The sequence below is a fragment of the Thamnophis sirtalis genome, unplaced genomic scaffold (assembly GCF_051295495.1).
Source record: "Thamnophis sirtalis isolate CommonGarterSnake01/CBP01778 unplaced genomic scaffold, rThaSir2_p1.2 scaffold_1, whole genome shotgun sequence".
NCBI classification, from domain to species: domain Eukaryota; kingdom Metazoa; phylum Chordata; class Lepidosauria; order Squamata; family Natricidae; genus Thamnophis; species Thamnophis sirtalis.
The window spans coordinates 87,134,478-87,156,374 of NW_028261381.1; the positions used below are offsets into that span (position 1 = coordinate 87,134,478).

General features: G+C 33.5%; 1 protein-coding gene across 1 annotated transcript in view; it reads right to left on the reverse strand.

Annotated features, from left to right (window-relative positions):
• SPON1 (spondin 1) overlaps positions 1–21,897 on the reverse strand; it is a 313,958-nt gene that overhangs the window by 178,103 nt on the left and 113,958 nt on the right. Inside the window, exon 6 of the mRNA XM_087718428.1 lies at positions 14,789–14,937. Coding sequence (XP_087574554.1) covers positions 14,789–14,937 — 149 coding nt within the window. The remainder of the gene's footprint in view (positions 1–14,788; positions 14,938–21,897) is intronic.

Here is a 21,897-nt window from a genome sequence, read left to right on the forward strand (position 1 = left end):
ATAAACATATATCCCCATGCAGAGTGGCAGATCATATGCTCTTTTATTTCTGAATGGTAAATCTAGTATTTTAAATGTGTGAAAACATTTGCAGCGTGCAATTCCCTGTGCAGTAGGTGCTACAGTTAGATTACCAAGACTATCACTTACATATAGAATTTTTGAGTAGGCATCAATTGTATAAAAATCAGAATGCAAGTAACATTCTCTGGTTGGTGAAAGACAAAAGTTCCCAGCTGCCTTTAAATCATAGTCCATTACCTATTTCTTGTTTGACCTATATTTTCTTGGCTTTCCTTCTTGTTGAGTTTCTCCTGAACTCATTAAGATAAAATATCTTACAAAGATATTTTCATAACTTGATATGAATATATTCCTCATTCTCCAATGGTTCCAAGATATTCCTAACCATCAGGATTGAGATTAATGGATTACTTTTGTCTCTCTCTCTTTTCCTCTCCAGGGCCACACATGTATCTGTCTTGAAATAAATATGGACACATTCTTAGCAGAGGGAGAATATAACTGATTTAAACTCTTCTTTCTATACATATAAAACCGCAAAGTGACATTCCATCAGATTAGGATTTGACAGCAATTCCATGGTTGATTGGCAAGCATTTCCAGTGCTTAATCCTACAACAATAGAAACCAGAAAAACAACAAATAGGATTTTGTGTATTTGAGTGCAAAGCCACTTGTGAACAACTGCTTTTCTACTGAACCCAAATTCTTGAGCTCAGCATCTTTAGAGAGGCACTTTATTCCTTAACTCTTTCATTTTCATCAAGCCCCCCCAAACATATCTTAAAAATCTTGAAAAAAGGACACTGTCTTATAAATTGATCACAAAATAGATCTTGTAAACCTAGCCTTTACTTGCCAATGTAGCATTAGTTTACATGCTTCTGAAATTAAAGCTTTAGGATGAAATCACTTAAAATAGTTAAGTCTCTAGCAATAAACTTTTAAATTTATATTGCTTATTTATATAGTTTATCCTATGGCCAATATCAAAAATGATTTTAAAAAATTCCACTTTCTTTCTTTCTTTTTTTTTTTTTTTTTTACAAAGTTTAAAACATTCCTCAATTATCCCTGATTTTAAGGGCTGGATAATGCAACCTTTTAAATTCTTGGTGTGATTTCCATATACCACAATACGTATTGTAAAAGAACTATTTTCCCAATCAATCTGTGTATGAAAATAGAAACCATAACATGTAAAAAACCCTGGTCTAACCCATTTTTGCAATCTGCTTTTTGATTGGAGAATGCAGTGAAAAACTAATTGAAAAACAGTTTGTGTGTGTGTGTGTGTGTGTGTGTGTGTGTGTGTGTTTTGATATTTTCAGATATTTAGTCGTTTTACTAGCCCGAACATGATTTCTCCCTGGCTGAGAAATTTATTCAGACCTATTATGCTCTCCCACTACCAATTAGAGACTATACTAACCACTGAACCAATTTTAAGTTTATCGATTGGAAGATGCAATTGCTCTGGCTGACAAAGTAAAACCCACAACACAAAGGTTATGCTCTATAAAGAACAGAAGTTTGCCCGGAATTAATTAGGCTCCTTCTATTACTGGAATCACAATAATAAATAAAGGGAAAATGTAGCTCCTTGCTCTTTTGAAGGAAAAAAATAATAATGCACACATGTATACATAAGCAGCAATAGAAAATGCCACATGATACGGCAACAAGGAAAATATTTTGTTTTACAACTTAGATTGTCATTTAGACAACCGGTAGGGGTGGTTCCAATTTGCAGACTCTCCAGCGCACACAATCTTTTATAGATAAAATAATGGTGGTTGGCATGCTAATAAGCAAAGCACCAGCCTCTACAATTACCCTTATATTCAAGTATGTGCTGGATCCCAAAGGCTTTCTTAGAAATGAATATGATAGATGGCTGGAGCCCAATACTTTTGTCTTGAAAGGGCCCCTCAGCAACAGAAGCGAGATAAACCCATAGGCACAGTGTGGAGTATTCTGTAAACAAAATAGCATTTTGCCGAGTTGAAGCTTGGAAACTCATTATGCCCCTCAGTGACAATTACTTTGTAAAAGGAGCAGCCTACCCAGCAGCAACTTTTTCAAAAACCCACATCACATTGCTGAAATTCCCACCAGCTGCACAAAGCTGGGATATCTCTCTTTTTTAAAGGGAGGGAGATCTTTTTTTAAAAAAATAAATGAATTGATTTTATCTTAGAAGGCACACTATTTCCTTATAACCAAAGAATGCCTCATACACCTAAGTTTATTTAATATCTGTATTTAAATCAGCCAAACTCTCAAAACAGGAACATTTAGAGGGCTGGGTGTAAGAAAAACATCGGGAATCCATAAGATAGCCTTTATTGTCATTTTTTACTGTGAGCACACTGGCACACATTAAAAATGAAATTCTGTTACCTGCTCTCAAAAGAAAGCACATATTTACCTTTATCCATACATAACACACATATACACATGCTATATACATACATATCAGGGGTGGCTTTCAGCTGGCGTTACTGCCGGTTCACTCATTTCACCATGTGGCTACTCTAGGCAGTTTACAACAATAAAAAGCAAGAAATGAAAAGAAGTTTAAACAAATAATAAAACAATAAAATAAACAATAAAAATAAAACAAAGAGAAAACATCAATATGATAACAGAAGATCGATGGGTGGAGAATAGAGAATGAGGGGGGAGGTCATCAATCCACAGCCACCTCCAGCTGGATGAAGACCATTGGGTCCCTCAAAGTGTTACCTTTTGACAACTGAAACAGATTGTATTAGGGAAAAGTTATTAACAATATGCACATGACTTTTTACATGGATTTTAAAAGGCATTATAAAGAAGCCATCAGCTTTAATTTTGAGATCTGCCAAAATGTACTTATATGATTATTTCTTTCTGATTCTTACTATGAATTTGGGATATACATGTGTCTCCTTCACTTCTATCATATGAAATATTTCAATATATAATTGGTTGTAACTACAAATTTTGACAGGGGAAATGCTGATTTGACACACCATGAACTTTGTACTTGGTTTATAACAAATTTTATTGGTTTCCCTCAGAAATTGGGAAGAATTGCAGTCATGGCTTATAGAAGAGCAATAACAAGTGACTTGCCTCATTAATTATTGTTTCACACAACAGCCAAGACTCTAGGATGAAGAAATGAAGATTTTCTTTCCGCTGCTCATGATATTCTGATCATTGCCAGAAATGACTGAGGAATGGCCAAGAGAATTTTCACACTCTGTGTATCATAGCTAATTAAATCATTTCCGATCATTTGGTAAATTTTGCAAACATTTGAGTGCTGCAAAGTCACATGGGATATGAGTATATAACAAAAAAGAAAGAAAGAAAAGGAAACAATTGATAAGGAAAACAAAACACAGTTTCATTGTTTATAAGATGTTCCATGGATAGTGCAAACGTTGCTTATTATATAAATCAAGCACAGCTTGCAGGCTAGACATTTATTTATTTATATCCTGCCTTCATTATATGTGTTATAATAACTCAAGATGGTGAACATACCTAATACTCCTTCCTCCTCCTATTTTCCATACAACAGCAACACTATGAGATGGGTTGGGCTAAGAATGATTAGCCCAAAGTCACCCAGCTGGCTTTCACATCTTTCATTTGCTTTTATATTATAACTATGGAGATGTAACTGATTAATTAGTTAATTAATCAATTCTGTACATCAGAATTAATTTAAGCTTTCTCGGTGCTTCTACTGTACATCCTACTTCCATTCCTCCAGGGAAAATAAATCTGGAAGAATATGTGGAATCCTTCTAAAGGAGTATTTCTTGATGCCTCAATTCATAGTGAATATTAATAGCCAGTTTGGTATGGTGGTTAGGGGTGTCAGTCTAGAACCTGGGATATTGTCAATTCTAATTCTGCCTTAGGGACAAAGTCAGCTAGGTAACTTTGGACTAGTCACTTTCTCTCAACCCTAGGAGGAAGGTAATGACAATTTGTTCTGAAAAACCTTGTCAAGAAAATTAAGGACTATAAGGCAATCATCAAGAATGACTTAGACACACACACACACACACACACACACACACACACACACACACACAAAAGGACATAGAAACATCCATATAAAACCATCACATTTTAAATATTCGATGATAGTCAAATCTGAAAGAGAAAAGCTAAGGACCAGCATTTTGGTTTCAAAACTGTTCATCTCACAGCATAATCTTTATAGTCCTTCAGATTTGTTTCTTAAAAAAAGAATCAACACAATTCCAGGAAAAGAAAGGCACAACTGCTTTAAGAAGTTGCAAACAGACACTCTCAGGATTCTACACAGTCTTATTATAGTGCCACTACACTGATTAAAAAGTTGATTAGAATCAAGTGTGACTGCTTTCACACTTTTACAAGATGGATTTTTATAATTTCTAATCCAAAATTGCACAATACTGTATGTAATTTCATTCGCAGAGCCACTCTAGTCGCAATCTATGAAGCTTAATTTGTCGATGCTTCCCTGAATGAGAACATAAATAGATTAAATTACACCAGGCCTACAACTTTACTGAGCACTTAAGAAAATCTGCTGTAGAATCCAAAGTGAACAAACAGCTCAATTTTTTCTACCTCAAAATTCTTTGAACTGGGCATGCCCAGATATGACCTTTCTCAGGATAGTCTCAGCAGTAGTCATGCTGGCATTCAGAACTCTGGGAACTGAAGTTCATAATTCTGGAAGATTCTCTGGATGGAGAAAATCATCCCACCTTTTAAACCAACAGGTAGAAGGAATTATTATTTTGCCTCATGAATACTTTCACCAAGGAGTCCATATTCCCAAAAGATCCAGTTGCATGAAAGGTCCTAATATTTTACTTTTAACAAACTGATCAGATTCTTTGAGAAATATAGCAACATTAGAAGATATCACACAGAGTTTGGCTTAACTCTCACCATATATTGGCAACTTTAAGGGATTCTGAAGCATAAAAATATTTATCTGAACCTGGCAATGATATTTTGCCTGCCAATCTTGGGTTCATTGCATCAAAATGAAATTCGGTATTTTAAAAGGTAGCAATTTTCAACAAGGATACATGTTTTACAGTGCAAATTGGTGGAGACTTTTCAAGAAAACTAGAAAAATAATGAAGGCTTTGATTCCTGTCCAACTGTTCTCCAAGTTTCCAGTCTCCTATCTAGTATACTCATTTATGCTACATAAACAGATAAAGTCCACTTGCTTCTCTATAACAACATTCAACATATTTTTTTTCATTCCCCCTCAGTCACTGTACATAATAAGATAGGTTGTGGGTGGGAGGGCTCCTTTCATTTCAACCTGGTTCACCTGAAAGGCTTCAATGCCATACCTACTTTTCTGAGAATAAATCCAACTGCCATACCTACTTTTCATCCAATAAATCAGTGGGACTTTAAAATTAACATACTTGTCTCTCTTTCAATCATACACCTTGGTTAGCATGAAACTTTGCAAAACGTCTCCTGGTGGTACCGTTTCTGCACCAGTGCTTCAATTTGGCTTACATTGTCCCAGGGCAAACTGAAATGTATGTTCATATAGCAAGATGTCCAGTATGATCCCACAGAGTTGGCCTCCTTAGGATGCCGTCGGCCAGGCAGTGTTGGTTAGCAACCCCCAGGGAGAGAGCCTTCTCTGTGAGAGCGCCTTCCCTTTGGAATGAGCTGCCCCTGGAGCTTCGCATAATCCCCGACCTCTGGTCCTTCCGGTGCACCCTAAAAAGTTGACTTTTTTAGCAAGCCAGTCTGGCCTGAATAGAATAAATTAAATTATTAATTTAAATTGTTAATTTTAATTTAATCCTAAATTTGATTTAAATTGTCAATTGAAGGTTATTGGATTTCCTATTTAATCTTTTTAAACTTTTGTCATATGTGTTTTTATGTTGTATGCCGCCCTGAGTCCTTTGGGAGAAGGGCAGCATATAAGTCCAATAAAACCAAACCAAGATGTGTTCAACTGGTTTTCCTGCTGCCACCACCTCATATCATCCCAGAAAGTATTAAAAGTATTTGTGTTAATTGCATGAGACATTCCTGATCCAAATCATACATTTTGTTTTAAGTAAGAAAATTTTATGGAGGCTAAACACAATGTACGGTAATTAGGTAAAGGTTCCCCAGCACATGTGTGCTAGTCATTTTCTGGCTCTGGGGGCAATGCTCATCTCCATTTCTAAGCCTAAGAACCAGCGCTGTCTGAAGACGTCTCCATGGTCATGTGGCCAGCATGACTCAACACCGAAGGCGCATGGAGCACTGTTACCTTCTCACCAAAGTGGTCCCTATTTTTCTACTTGCATTTTTTACGTGCTTTCAAACTGCTAGGTTGGCAAAAGCTAGGACAAGTAATGGGAGCTCACCCCGTTAGGCGGTGCTAGGGATTTGAACCGCTGAACTGCCTTCTGATCAACAAAGTGTCTTAGCCACTGAGCCACCAGTGGCTTACATCCTTAGTAATACAGTAATTATTGAGGGCTATTTTTCTTAAGGGACTAGAAAGAGCTGAGATGAGCTTGGGCAAATGCAATATATTCAGGAAGTTTCTAATTTTACAATATCTGTCCCCTTCATGCTGCAGCTGGATTTAAATTCTTGTAAGTTTTGTGCAACTATATTGTGTCTTAACTATATCCAGGTTGTAATCAATGAAGTTTCACAACTGAAGCCAATGAGAGTGTTTCAAATATCAGGAAGACACCTGGTACTTGAGAATAAAAGCTTAAAATAGAACAAACCTTTTGGGAAAAGATTAAAGAGAATTGCAGCACCTCTCCCTATTATTTTACTATTCAGCCTACTTCAGAATAGAATGTGACAAGTATTCGTCTCCTAAAACTTGCTGCAATATCATATTAAGGACCACATTAAGGATCAAGCACAATGTAGTTCTTCCACATACATAATTTTAAAATAAGAAGAAAAATGAACTAATCATATGCATAATGTGATTGCTAAAGCCAGCTAAATGTTCTTAATTGAGGATAGAGGAATAGATAGCAAATCTTGATTATCAACAGGTAATGTTCATCATTCTCCATTAGAGGGCATTATATTAATTGAATCATTAGGTAAAATCTCCTTCAAATAAAATTCAATTCCTGGGGACTTCATGAACACAATAATGTAGCTTTCTTGATAGCAATAAGTGATTTTACTGATTTTCTTTCCCCAAATGTTCAAGTCTGGAACTTTTACATCCAAGTATTTATGGGTTGTTCTGCTTCCTATCTCCAATCAATTTCTTAGGACTATGTGGGATAGTACTTTTTAGGACACTAAAAAGGTAGATGGACTAATGGAAAACAGATTGTTCATCTTCCTTACTTTCTGCCAAAACAAGCCATAATCAGACACCACCATTTTTCACAATATAAACAATGAAATCCCAACCATTCTGTGTTTCCTAGTATATGTACAAGCAAAACAAAAATAAATAATGTGTGACAACCACACATGGCAGGATTTATGAATAAAATATTTACTACATTTTAAGCAGCTCAATTGTTTCTGTTTAAGTAAGCTAAATACTGGTTTGTGGATTCATTTCACCTCAATTCATTGTTGGTATGCTTTGAAATACATAAGTTAATTCCATGTAATGATTAGTACCTTTATGAAGCTAACCCAAGAGATCCTAAATATGTGCTTGATTTCTCAAGTATTCATCATATGACAATATGGAAACCAAGTAAATAAGGGACGAATTACTAATGTTCAGATTCTGCATTGGAAAAAGAGAATTATTACTTGTTTCATTTGTTTTCCATACCTCCACAATCATCTTGCCCTCAGCTGTGTATGTACACTTAAAACATCTCCAGTAGAATGCATTTAAAATTAAAAAGTATTCAACCAATTTTAAACTAAAATAAGGCAATATATATTTATATAATATATCAATGATGTGAGCCCGCTAAATAAAGGAGCTCCATTTTAATCTGTTTCCAATGTTAACAAGATTGGGCCATTTTTAATGGCCAGGGGATGCCATTTCATAATAAAGGGATCATACAGAGAACCCTCCCCTTTATTTTATACTATTTTCATACTAGGGTGTGCCAAAGCATGCTACTGCATATTGTGCATTCATTTTTAAAACAGTAAAAAACGCAATTGTCAACAACTTTTTCTTCTTTTTACCCCTTAGTTTACTTTATCATTATACCTGATGAAGATTTCTTTGTAAAAATCTAATATGCATTTTGGCTCAATATATTCTGGAATTCATTTATCTAGTTGACCTAACTTTATAGGAACCAATTTGAGATTTTATCCCAGTACAATTCTAGCTTTTTAGCCATGATTTTATTTTTGCAACATGTGTTCCATTATTTTTGATATTGACAAGGGATGTTTTGAGGGAGGAAATGACTAAATGATTAAATATAGAACATAATGTACAGTCTATCCTGTAGCAGCTAGAAAACTGAGATCTACAAGAATATGCAATATGCAGAAAATGAAGTGAATTTGCAATAATTTGCAGTTTTTTTAACAAAATAATGCTGAAAAGAAATATTTCTCTTTTGATAATTTATTGAAATAAAGGTAGGTTTGGGGAAAACCAGAATGGGAAGAGTGGTTAGATATTTGAACAGAACCAACCAACCAACCAACCAACCAACCAACCTATCTTCCTTCCTTCCTTCCTTCCTTCCTTCCTTCCTTCCTTCCTTCCTTCCTTCCTTCCTTCCTTCCCATAAATCAGTATTTGGCAACATTTTTTGGATTATATCTGAGGGTCGCCTCATACAGCAAAATGGACAGCAAGTAAATTTAATAATAACAGCTTGTAGGTTTCTATCAATAAAATTAAAACATCCTATAATCTTGATGTCTGTTCATCACAAATTAGTCTTAGCAACCTTAAAATGTACATTTGGAAAGTATAATTATTTAACAGTACAGATGCATGTCAAAAGGGAAAGGACATGAAACTTCCCATAGCTATTAATTGTGATGCTACAGTATATAAACAGATATGTGTCACAGTAGCTAAATTTTCAAGGAAAAGTTTATTTGTGAACTAGGTTGCAGTGTAGCTATGTATAAGTAATACATATCTAGAATACGAATTCTAAAAACTTGCATTCTCATAGTTTACAAATCAAAACTGAAACACCAGACAAAGGCTGTTGCGATGAAAGTTAAAGAAACCTTTAATTAATGTTGCAAGGCATTAATCTTCAATCAATAACAAGCAGTCCAGTTAATCATGCAAGCACTTTTTCAAAGAAAATAAAATTAAAATGTCCTCAAAACCTTAGGTTTTTGTGTGAAACAAAATAAACAGAAAGCATTATACCTTTCCAACAATACCATTATCAGAAGCAGAGATAAAAAATAACCCCACCAAATGTGTTAATGCTGATAATAAGAAAATACCAAACTATACACAGAAAAGAATTACCCAATAATTTTTAAAACATAACAGAAGTGGAAAAATAAACTGTAAATGATTCTATAGGAAGTTATTTAAACTTGTTATTTAAACAATTCAATCTTAAATACATTTACTCAAAACAAAAACAAAAAAAAATTAGTGGACCTTACTTCCAGGAAAGTGTGTACAAACCTCATAATTGTCTTATATTTCATTTATATTCAAAAGTTTTTTTTAAAGAAATTTAAATCATACTTTTCATTTTCAACCTCCTACTTGAAGAGAATAATTTGAAATGATAAATTGGTATAGAGATAGTTGATGTATCCTTTCCTACATATCCCATAAAGTGCATAATTAGCAAACAATTTGCATAGCAAATTGTGTCTAGACTTTATTGTGACTGAAACTTGAAAAAGATACTTTCCATATTTTTATATCTCCACACTACACCTTAAAACAATTTTGATGAGATAAAGTATAATCCAGAGATGTAAATGAAGAAACGTATATGTGTCTTTTAAAAATACAATAAATTAATAATACATTTTAATGCTAATTGCAGATGACAAGACTTAGAAATCTTACACAACAGTATAATATTCAAAGTTGGGTTTATAAATCAGAAAAAAATCCGTTATTCTCACTTCATTTATTTGCTTGCTTGCTTATATTTATTTTATGTGACTACATTCTATATGGATTTATAGAAGCATAAAAATGAAAAGTTACATTTCCATAACAGAAAAATAGAATAACACAGAAATAATTATCCTTTAAACTGTCATATTTTATAAATTATGTTAATCTGAAATAATGATAATAAGCTTTATAGCTCTTGACTTAAGACCACAATTGAATCCAAAAATTTTGTTGCTAAGCGAGACAATTGTTGATTTTTGCCCCAGTTTACAATCTTTTTGGCAGAGTTGTTAAGTGAATCACTGCAGCAGTTAAATTAGTAACATAGCTGCAAAGTGAATCTGGTTTCCCCATTGATTCTCTTTGTCAGAAGTTTGCAAAATGTGATCACATGACCCAGCAACACAACAACCACCATAAATATGAGTCAGTTGCCAAGCCCCTCAATTTTGATCATGTGACCAGGGGGATGATTCAATGGTCATAAGTGTGAAAAATGGTCATAGGCCACTTTTTTCAATACTGTAGTAACTTTGAACAGACACTAAATGAACTGTTATAAGTCAATAATTATCTGTACTTTTTATACCTAACAACTGTTCTTCTCTATCAAACAAACAATAGGTCTAGTCCAGTTTTTTCTTTCTTTTCCAGAATACTCAATGCAAAGGACAAAGAGGGTGTGTTAGCTTTCTCTTCCCCTTATTCTCTAACCACCATAGAAATTAACTAAAGTATATTTTCCTATTTACAGCTGATCAGCTGCAGTCCTAGCCAGAAATCCCAATTTAGAAGATAGTTGGGAATGTAATATATATGTGCTAAACATTGATTTATCCATATATTTCCATGCTGGTGATACAAGTGTATATTGGCTTTATTGATTACTGAGCTACAGTTATAAATATAAGCGGTCTCTGTCTCTAAACTCATTCCTAATTTAAAATCTAATCTATTTTACCAAGCTTATATTCATTTTCTATGACAGAGAGAGAGAGAGGGAGAGAGAGAGACAGAGAGACAGAGAGACAGAGAGACAGAGAGACAAAGAGACACACACAGAGAGAGACAGAGAGAACTCAAACTCTGATTAAGGGTATTATATATTCAGCAATTACTCATCCAAAATGTAAAATTATGTCAGTCTAGAAAAGCTGAATGGAGGGCATATTTGAGTTCCAGGTCATTTACTCCATCACACATAAATATCTTGTGGCAATGCTTGTGATCAAAGTAAAAAATGTAAAATGAAAATATACAATAAAGGTGTATTTTTCTCTGATAAAATGAAAGTTACTTGAAGATTCCACTTTTCTGCGTAAATAACTATGAACATTTGATAAGAAAGATGAAAACTTAATTTAATACAAATAATTAATCAAAAATGTAAAAACTACTGAAAAAAATTACAATTATCTTAAAACAAATAAAATAAAACATAACCTGAATATTTTGATAAGATCCATTTAAGATTCTCGAAGATTCTGAAAATAAAATAAGACAATGGTTCAAAACCAGCCCACCATTATATATTTGGGGTATGCATTTTTGCTACAAAAACTGCTCTCTTGGGTAAATCAGACAGGAAATATGATTAGATAAGCGAAATCTACTTTATTAGCCTATATTAACAGAACCTTGCAAGTCTAAAAGCACAAACTTCTTACCGCCTTTTTTAACCATGATCAATTAGGATGAATTCTTCCTAATTTTCTTTTTCTGACTGTTAAGCAACTGTAGGGTTCTCCTGCAGCCCTTTTGTTCCTAAGCAGATTTTTTTTCCTTCGTCCTCCAAGATCATCCACACACTCCATTACAGAAATACATGAGAATTGATTAAGAAAGACTGTGTAGCTATATATTTAAGCTGTAGGCAACCAATTTAAGGTTAACATCTTTCCCCATGTATTTCTCATCCAATTTGGTCAAACATGGTGGACATGCTTCATGTCCCATCAACTAAAGAATGCCAGTTACTGCTGTGTTGCCCATTATATGGACAATCCTCAAAGACTTACCATAAAGGGACCTTGCTGTCCTTTCACAAAGTCCTAAAGACCCAGGCTCACAACTGTGTGCAGACACTCATTTCATAGCTATATCAATGATGATGGGATATTAAATATTTTTGGCTATGTATTTTAATTTTTATGTTATTGATGTTGTTTTGATTTTATTTTAATTTTGTTGTCTGCCCAAAGCTACCTATTGAGCTGGGCAGCCATACAAATTGAATAAATAAATATACAAACCAACCACAAACCCCTCCAACCACCAGTTTTGCAGTTCCTAAATTAAAATGAAATGCCCTCCAAGGTACTAAGGAAATAGACCACAAAGTAAAGTAAAACCATAAAGCCAAAAAGGCCATTATCACTACCAGGAGAAAAAAGATACAAGGGGATAATAAAAAAAGAAAAGAGAAACAGAGTCATCTAACGGAAATGGCAGCACTTTCAGCAGGACAGAGAAACCAAATAAAAATCATGGTCTCTAAAATCGAGTACTATAGATTCAAAATGAGACTCCAAAGCCAAGGCAAGTAAAACACTACAATCATACCCACAGAAAGTAATTCATAAATCAGAGTCCTGAAGCCAGGAATTTTTTTACCATTTGTATTCAAAGACAGGCTGCCTTGGATCCTGGTGACACCCCCCACGATTAGTAGTGATTGCTGCAGAGATGACTTTGAAATATCGAGCACCTAATAATTAATGAAATATGATCCTTCTCCATGCTTTCTTGCTCTGCCAAATGATAACCAGCAGAATGAAGCAAGTATAGGAGACCTTCAAGTCTGGTACTATACAGTACTCAACATTGGGCAAATGGAAAGAGAAAAAGAGAATGAAGATACTGAGATGCTATTCTAAATGTTGCTACACATCCTCTTTATTTTCTGGTTAAATAGAGTTCATGTTATGTACCTGAGGACAATGAAAACAAAAATCATACTAGAAGCACTGTATCTCACTTTAATAGAAATGTAGCATCCAGCATTGACATTTTTCCTGCTTAGCTGAGCTGTCTTGGAGAAGACCAAAAAAATTCAATTATTCATTCATTTCACATTGGATACATAAAATGAATGCCTATTTAAATTCACTCCAGAAAGTTTTAGTTCAGGATGCATTTAGCAATAAAATCTTTGTATAGCCTGAGGGAATACTCCAATCTCTGGTCCCTGAAACACAGACCAACACTCTTTAAAGACACACACATAGACAAAAAGCCACAAATGCATCTCAAATATCAGAATTTAGCCTTTAGGTGAAGATTGCCTTCAACTGCGTGCAGATTTTGCTACTCTGCCATTTTCTGATCACCCATCCTTTATCTTCATTTTTACTATAATCCAACAAATTATTTTCCTGATATATTCCTTTGCTGTTATCAGAACATCACATTCAAAATATGATATTTATAAATTTATTTACAGATTACAGATTAAAATGTACATCTCCTTTTACTTATGCCTTTAATAGACTTTAATATTTTTGTGGCCCCTTAGTCTGCAGGATAAAAATCAATTGATGTGACCTCTTTCCCAACATTGCTTTTTAGGAAAATATTTTCAAAAATGTGGTACCCACACCTAAAAGGTAGAAGAGAAAATGTATGGATGCTCTAGGATGTTTTTCCGAGCATATGCATTCTCAAAATATGAAATTCAAATGCAGTTTAAATATAAATGTTTAATTACTATTGCTGTATCCTTCAAATAGGAAACACAATAAATATATGCAAAGGGTATATATGCCACTTCCAACTATGTTAGTGTTAAGAATACTGTAATATGAATATTTGGAGCTTGAGGAAAAACTGGCTAAAGTCAAATCTGATGTAAATTTCATCATGCATACAACTGAATCAACCACATTTCTTTCTGGTTCAATGGAAATTATTAGCGACAATAAAGTTTAGCAAGTAAACACTGTATGATTTTTTTCCTAGACAGACTTTTTTTCATAAATGTATGCTCTATATCTTAAAGGCAGAATTAATTGCTCAACAGAAAGCAGTTTGAAAACTCTTTTGAAGCTAAATGGAACTGAAATCCTAGATAAAATGTAGAAAAGATCTTGTCATTTAGATGAAATCTGATACTTCAACCAGTTCAGCCTAAAATAATTGTTGCTATTAATTCCCTTCAGATATGATACCATACTAGAAAATAATATGAGAATTTAAGATTACAGTATTGATTGCAAACTTCTCCCACGCCCTGCACACCATCTGCCATCACATTTGTTTTTGTTTCCCTACAGAACCTCCCTTCAATATGAGATGGTATGGTCACTCACTTGTGATGATTTTTCTCTGGGCATTTTGTAAATACTTAAGTTAATTCACACATTGATGTCAGGGGGAAAAAAGCAAAGCTAAAGATGTTATATAGAAACTCCTAACTTAAACATACAGATAAATTCTGTGGTTCAATGTTGCATTATGAACATAATAAATTAGAATGTGGCCTAAAGAAACTATTTAATTACATGTTACATGTTAAAATCCTGTAATTAACTTAGAAAACTGTAATTAACTTAGTTAAAATTTCCTGGAATAGATACTGGCAATCTTCATAACAAAATATCTCAATTCTTCTCCTTTAATTACTTTAATATTGCTGCCAATCTGTTTTTTTAATGAGTCACAATCCCTTTTCTTGTTTTAATAGATTATATGATATATTACCTGTTGCCTAATTTCTTCTTCCATTTTAACTGGGGATCCCAGCTCTGCAACTTGCTTCACCCCTTCACTTGCATATCCTCCATATTCCCAAAGAACATAGTTTTTGGAATGAGATCCACCAATAATCGCAGACCAGTGGTTGGCTCGTCCTTTAAAAAGAGAAAGAATCTTTTAAGTGTCTATGAAAAAGTGTGCAGTATATTGATAAATGCTATTGCTTCATCTACATTTGCAGGATTCCTTTCTGAAGACCCTTCCTGGAAAAATGGTTCCGTTTTTATTGACATTGTTTAAACTTAAGTCTTTTAAGAAATTGTTGTTAAATTTCTATCTGTACTTTTAACATTGACAACTTCATACAGAGTAAAGCTTCCAAAAATGCTACTATTTGAAACTACCAAAGAAAAGAATCAGGTATTTTTAAATATAAAGGCATTTTATGATTTAATAATTTAAATATTTTTCTCATTGTTACAAGCAGGTTACATTTTTAAAAAAATCAAATGTGAAAAGGTTAATTTAGAAGGATAAGTAATACTAGTCACAATAGCAACTTCAACGTTTCTTATGTGTAAGACATTATTTGTTGTACTGGCTTAGTTATGAACCAAAAGGAAGTCAGTGTATATACTGGAGAAACATGCAATTCCTGGTACTGGAAAAGATAAAAGAAAAGTCAGCACCTTGGACAGCATAATACACTCTCTTTTAACTAGAAGACTTACTGCACCAACAAATGTCAGGCAAATGAGGCTATAAGGAACATAATTTCTGACGATTACTCACTCCAATCCTTGAAGAATCATCAATCATTTCTAAATCTTCACAACGTTGCTTCTTCAGAGTGAAGAAGCCACATCAGGTTTATCCTCTAAGATTGTAATCAGACTATATTTTAATGTTGGAAAATTGTAGATTCAGATAATGAGTAATGTTCTTGAGTAGGATAGTATGTTATTTAGGGATGCAAATTAATTTGATAAACTAATGTGAAAGAAAGATACTCCTGATCTAAACAGGGTAGTCCTGTTCAGTTAGCTGGGTCCTTGCTTTGAGTACTCTCAATTTAAATTATCACCTTACTTCTATTCAGGAAGCAAGCAAAAATGAGATAACTTGCTCAGAAAGATCAGAAATTTAATGATCCATTTCTAAATATCATTAGGAAAAATTATGGATAAAGATATAATAAGAGACAGACTACTGGCAGACAAATGTGTCTAAAGATAAAGAATATAAGTGGAAGTATCAAGACTGCTGCAGAGACTCTAATTGTTGCCTAGGGTTTTATGAATATTTTATCTATAAAAGTATTTTAGCTATTATTTTCGAAATACCCCCATGCAAATAATTTAGAATGAAATTGTCCTAACCTCTTATCATGGTTCTTGTTATATATGAAAGCTGTAGACCTAAAATGCAGAACTTTTTTATGACTATCTTTATGCAGAATATTGGTTAAGAGCAGGGGTTTGAACATGACAAATCATAAGTTGAATGCATTCAACCTCTTATAATATGAAAAGGTTTTTATATTTAAGTATTCATTCCCAAATGAAATCTAGGAAAATTAATGGGAGAGGGAACAAATTAATATTGTGTATATTCATGCATGGGGTCTGTAAGTAAGTGTTTATAAGTATGCAGTCTATTTGTCAATGTGGAAATCAGTTTCACTGAGATCACTGCAAGCTAATTTCTACTAAACTTGCTTAGGATTCAGACATTGTCTTTCTTGCAAGTGCTTTCTAGTTATTTCAGTGAAATGTACTACCAAATCAGTATGTGAAATGTTAAAGCCTCAAGCAAGTAAAATGCTGTTTTATGATGAAATGTCTATGCGATCTACTCAAAGGCTCAGAAAGATTTTCAAAGTATAGATTGGAGTTTATCTCAAATTGCCATGTACACATTGTAATAAATGTTTCAACTGTATTTACAGTATTTTGTCAGAAGCATGAGAGAAATGTGTGTTTTATAAATATATTTCAGATTCTGTCAAGACCAGAATTTAAAAGTTTTATGTGTATTAAAATGCACTTTCAACAAGGAGCTAGGAATAAAAAGTCTGTATGTAATGTAGAGAAAGACATCAGCAGTATCAATACTTACATTGTTATATATAAATTACTTATATTACTACTACCAAAGGGGAAAAATAAGCAAAATTTTCTTTAAATTCTCTTTTTGATTTTCATAGAGATCTAATAAATCAGCATTTTTGGTCAAATTATATTCTCAGTAAGAAAGAAAATTGTTCCTTACAAAATGCCAGGCCAATTTTTACCAATAGTTCTACAAAATGCTGCATCTTCTGAAATTAACATGGCAAATGAAATATCATTTGATAAATAACAACCTGAAATAGGTTTATAGAAGCCATCCAAGTGAAAACCTATTAGGATGTTTCAGAAGAACTCTGATGATGAACATTTCACAATACTCCACAGTCCAAAGTGAATATGGTTTTGCTTCACTCAATGTTTTCATATCCTCTACACAAGAAACAGGCCATTTTGACAAGTACATTTCATTTTTAAACATAAAGTATCTTGATAGGAAGAAAACTTTCTGGCCTCTCAGGAATTTATAGTTACAATTTGCAGTTTGTTGCTCTGTGGGAGATAATGCTATCTCAGTTAGTATCAAAAATTTTGGCAAAACTCCCATGTCAGGACAACTGTAAAGCAAAGGGAATGATTCTTGTTATGGTGCCAAGATTCAAAAATGGTCATATTTATGAAGTGACCTGCATAGGAATGCAGACAAATTAAAAAATGGTTGTATTTTCTGGCATGTTTTATATCACTATTGTAGTTTAACAATATTTAATCATTTCTTATGGCCTGACAATTGCGTAAAAATTATTATAACCTCTACATGATTATTTATCACTTCTAATTCTCAAGTATACAAAGGGCTTTTGAAGGGATATTTCTTTCATCTTGTGATGTAGTCGTACATCATTTCATTTTCCATTGGGAAAGATTCCAGAAAATAATTTTCCTGTTTTTCTATAAAAGAATCAAATATTTTAGCCCTTGCTTTTTATATGTCTCAAAAAGCTAATATTCCTACTATTTTTCCAACATTTGATCAATACAGTCCCATGTCAAAGTCAGTCCCATTTAATTCACCAATTGGCCTAAGTCATATTATGGTTTAGCAAGGAATGACATCATTGAATCCATTTGCCTCCTTCGAAAACAAATTAACCAAGGAGATAAGGCTCTAGGATTTATTATTTTTAATACAGGGAGCTAAGCATTGTGGCTATTGGGCACATTGAGAATTTTGAGATGTTTGTGTACATTCTTAGAAATGGCTGTCATGATAGAATGAGATATATAACTCAGTGTTACTGTTTGTTCTGTTATGATTGTTTAAGACTTGAGAATATTATATAATAACTATTTTTTCATAACAATCAAAAGCATAATTTAAATTCAATACAGTTTTATAGTTGGTTGTTGCTATGACCTCCATATTTTGAAGATATCTTGACTAAGCTTGACAAAAAGAGTTCCCTGCTAGTAATAGTCTATTTAACATGAAAGTCAGATTCCCTGCATTAGAAACATTGTAAATAAGTTTCCTTATAGCTGTGTTCTATGGCATCCACACTTGCTAAGCAGGAAAGCTAATTTCCTGTCTAATGTTTAATTGACTATTCTATTGTGTTATAAACAATAATTGAAACCTAGCTAAATTGTGAAGATACCATGGCAATTGCTTTGTCTACTGCTTATTATTACATAGAACAAGTTAGGCTCTTTGAATAAAATTGACTTTTCCATCTGTATTTTATTCATATTATTGATCATTCACTTAAAATTTTCTTTAGATGTCCAATTGAATTGATTTATCTCCACCTGAGGTAAATAATTATTCTGATTATCATAATCACAAGGCTTTCTCATTCAGGTTGTACCCACACTCCGATTGGAGAAACTTTAAAATCCCAGACATGGGACTACAAGCCATATTAACATCGGAAATTTCCTGGCACCTTTTCACTTAATTCTTCTTAAATACCCAAATTGAGAAAAGGCCATATCCTGGATCTTGTCTGCCTTTATGATTTTGTAATTTTTTCCAACAATGCCATCTGGACTACTTTATTATCCAGTTTTCTTTGTGGGATATTTCACCACACCGTCTGGTGCTTTGTAATGTCATCTCCCAGCCAGAAAATCAAATTTCTCCAACATCCTTTTCCCAGCTTCTGTCTTCTTGTTGTCAGATATTAAAACTGGAAAGATACTAAAGTTGGCAGAAGTCCTGAACATTTCCTTTAGCACTACCATCAAATCTTCACTTTTTGGCTCCTGTTGTAGCCAGGTGCTACCCCCTAAGAATCTGTTTTTTTGTGACTTAATCAGTATGTGCAATGCAAATCCAGATACAGAAAAAGTATTGGAAGAGTCCCACTGGATGAAATAAAACTAAAACTAACTTTAATCAGTCAAAACAGTTGTATATTGAACATATACTATCAATCCTGAGCTACAAATATTCTCCTTTATTGGTAAGCTATTGATTGGTAAGCTATTGGTCCTTGATGATCTCTGAGCTTAATCACTTTTTGCAAACTTTTCACTACCTAAAACAAGGTAACTAGTGTTGTTCTTGATTACATATTTTTATTTGATTAGAATGGTTTCTTCTTCTCTTCTTTTATTCTTATGGTTTCTTATATTTTTTATTGTTTAATTTATCATCAGTACAATTTCTTTTGGATCCTTAATTTCACATTGTTGGACTCTGTATAATAGTTATATAAATTCCACACAGGTATAGGCCTCCCTCTATCTTTTAGATGATGCAGTTTAATCCAATCTCAATCAATCGATATTTTTTTAACCATCAGTCATTATAAGTAGAAGTATAACACATTTTGTTAGATTGCCTTGCAGGTGTTTTGGCTTGGATGTCATTGCACACCTTAAATATGGGTAAGACATGTTGCTGCTGCTGCTGTTATTGTTTTCCTGAACATCCTGTAGCCATGAGACTATAAAGCTGATTATTTTCATTTCTGGAATAAGGTAGCAGTTTGTCAGTTATACACTACTTTCTGCCTTTATTCAATCCAAAAGATGTCTGTTAGGACACTTTGTGATGTTTCCCTTCTGTCAAATTTCTCTTTTGGCAATACTTCTCTGCAGACTTTCAATCTAGTCACATTACCATTTTCCAAGCTCCCCCTATAGATACTGTATTCTTCATTATCCTCATTATCCTTCATTCTCATTATATGCTTCACCAAGTAACCTGATCTAGTTTGTTCCATTTACTAGAATAACATTTTGTCTTTGGGTGTTTATGTCTCTGGTTCTTGTTTTGTGAAATCAACTGCCTTTGACCCTTCAATTAAAGTCTAAATTAATGCAATTTATAAAGGAGCTAAAATAGCTTTAGGCCTTGCTTTAATGGAAGGACTATTTCTTTGGTGTGATGAGTTAAGGACATCAGTGAAGTCCTTATGCTTTGTCAGTTTATGGAAGCTAGTGGAAATCGAACATTTTAAAATGATGTCCACATGCATGTATGTGTATAATTAAAAATTAAGATTCTTATGTTGCCTATTACTCATATTACCTTATATTACCTTGTCTAGTTGAGTTGATTGTTCCAGATTTTAGATTTTGAAAGTAGATTTATTGTTTCATTGAAAATTAATTACATTTTAATTTTTAATATTGTATTAATTTATTTTGTATATTATATTCATTTTATAAACTTTAACACAATTATTTGAAATAATGCTATGACAAAAAAAATTAAGCAGAAAGGCACTCTACATATCAATATACCAAAGTAAAAAAACTTATTTTTTCTATGTTAGTAAAAATAGGGAATAAAAATTTAAGTGCATTGTTTTGATTTATATCCTCAACATTAACTCCATTAGATTTAATTCTGTAAGAAATCAGTAATTTTGGAACAGTAGCACTTTCCTGCAGAGCTGTTTTTCAAAAGTGAAGTTTTACTAGACTGCATATAATTAGCAATGACTATGGCTAGCAATGTTGCACCCCATATTCAAATGAACAAAGAAATAGCAGGTAAGAAGAAAATGTATTATAACTGAAGGGCAAAACTGTTACTATAATTGAATGTCGATGACAAAATGAGAATGCCTAATGATAACTGCTAGAATAATGAAGCAACAATAGCAAAACACAAGTTATTCCACATTCTTTTGTTGTTAACAATGATAATAGAGTTTTGTTTAGAAAAAAAATGAAGGTAGTTGCAAATGATATAATTTACACCACAATCAAAGAGTTTGTCTCAGTAGCAGTGTCATGAATATGTAGCACATTGTTAAGAATGATAGTATACATTGGTCAAATGAGACATTGGTTTTAAAAGACCTATTCATAAAAGGTTATTATTGAAGTAAATGGCTGATTACTACAGTCAGTGCTTTCGTGTGGAGATGTGTTTCCTGTTTGAAAAAGAGAAAGGTGACTTTAAATTATTCATTTTTTAAGGAAATTGGAATGATGGGTGAGGACAGAATCAGGTAAAATAGAATTGTTAAATGGAACATGGATTGTACAGAATTACAGTAACCAAGACTTTGGCTGTGGTTTGTTTTGTTTTGTGACTGGATCCAGATTTTTGAGTTCCAGTGACTATCTGAATTAATCCCTGCTGTTTTTCTGTCAAGGTTTTTGGAAGTGGATTGACATTGCCTTCTTCCAAGGGAGGAGAGAAAGTGATTGGCCCGTGGTCACCCAGCTGATTTTGTGCCTAAAGCACGACTAAAACTCGTAGTCTCCCAGTTTCTAGACTGATGCCTTAACCAAGTTTCTAGACTGATGCCTTAAGAGCCGAGGTGGCGCAGTGGTTAGGGTGCAGAACTGCAGGCCACTTCAGCTGACTGTTATCTGCAGTTCAGTGGTTCAAATCCCACCAGCTCAAGGTTGACTCAGCCTTCCATTCTTCCGAGGTGGGTAAAATGAGGACCCAGACTGTGGATGCAATATGCTGACTCTGTAAACCGCTTAGAGAGGGCTGAAAGCCCTATGAAGCGGTATATAAGTCTAACTGCTACTGCTACTGCTATTGCTACCACTGCACCAAATTTTTCTATAGTA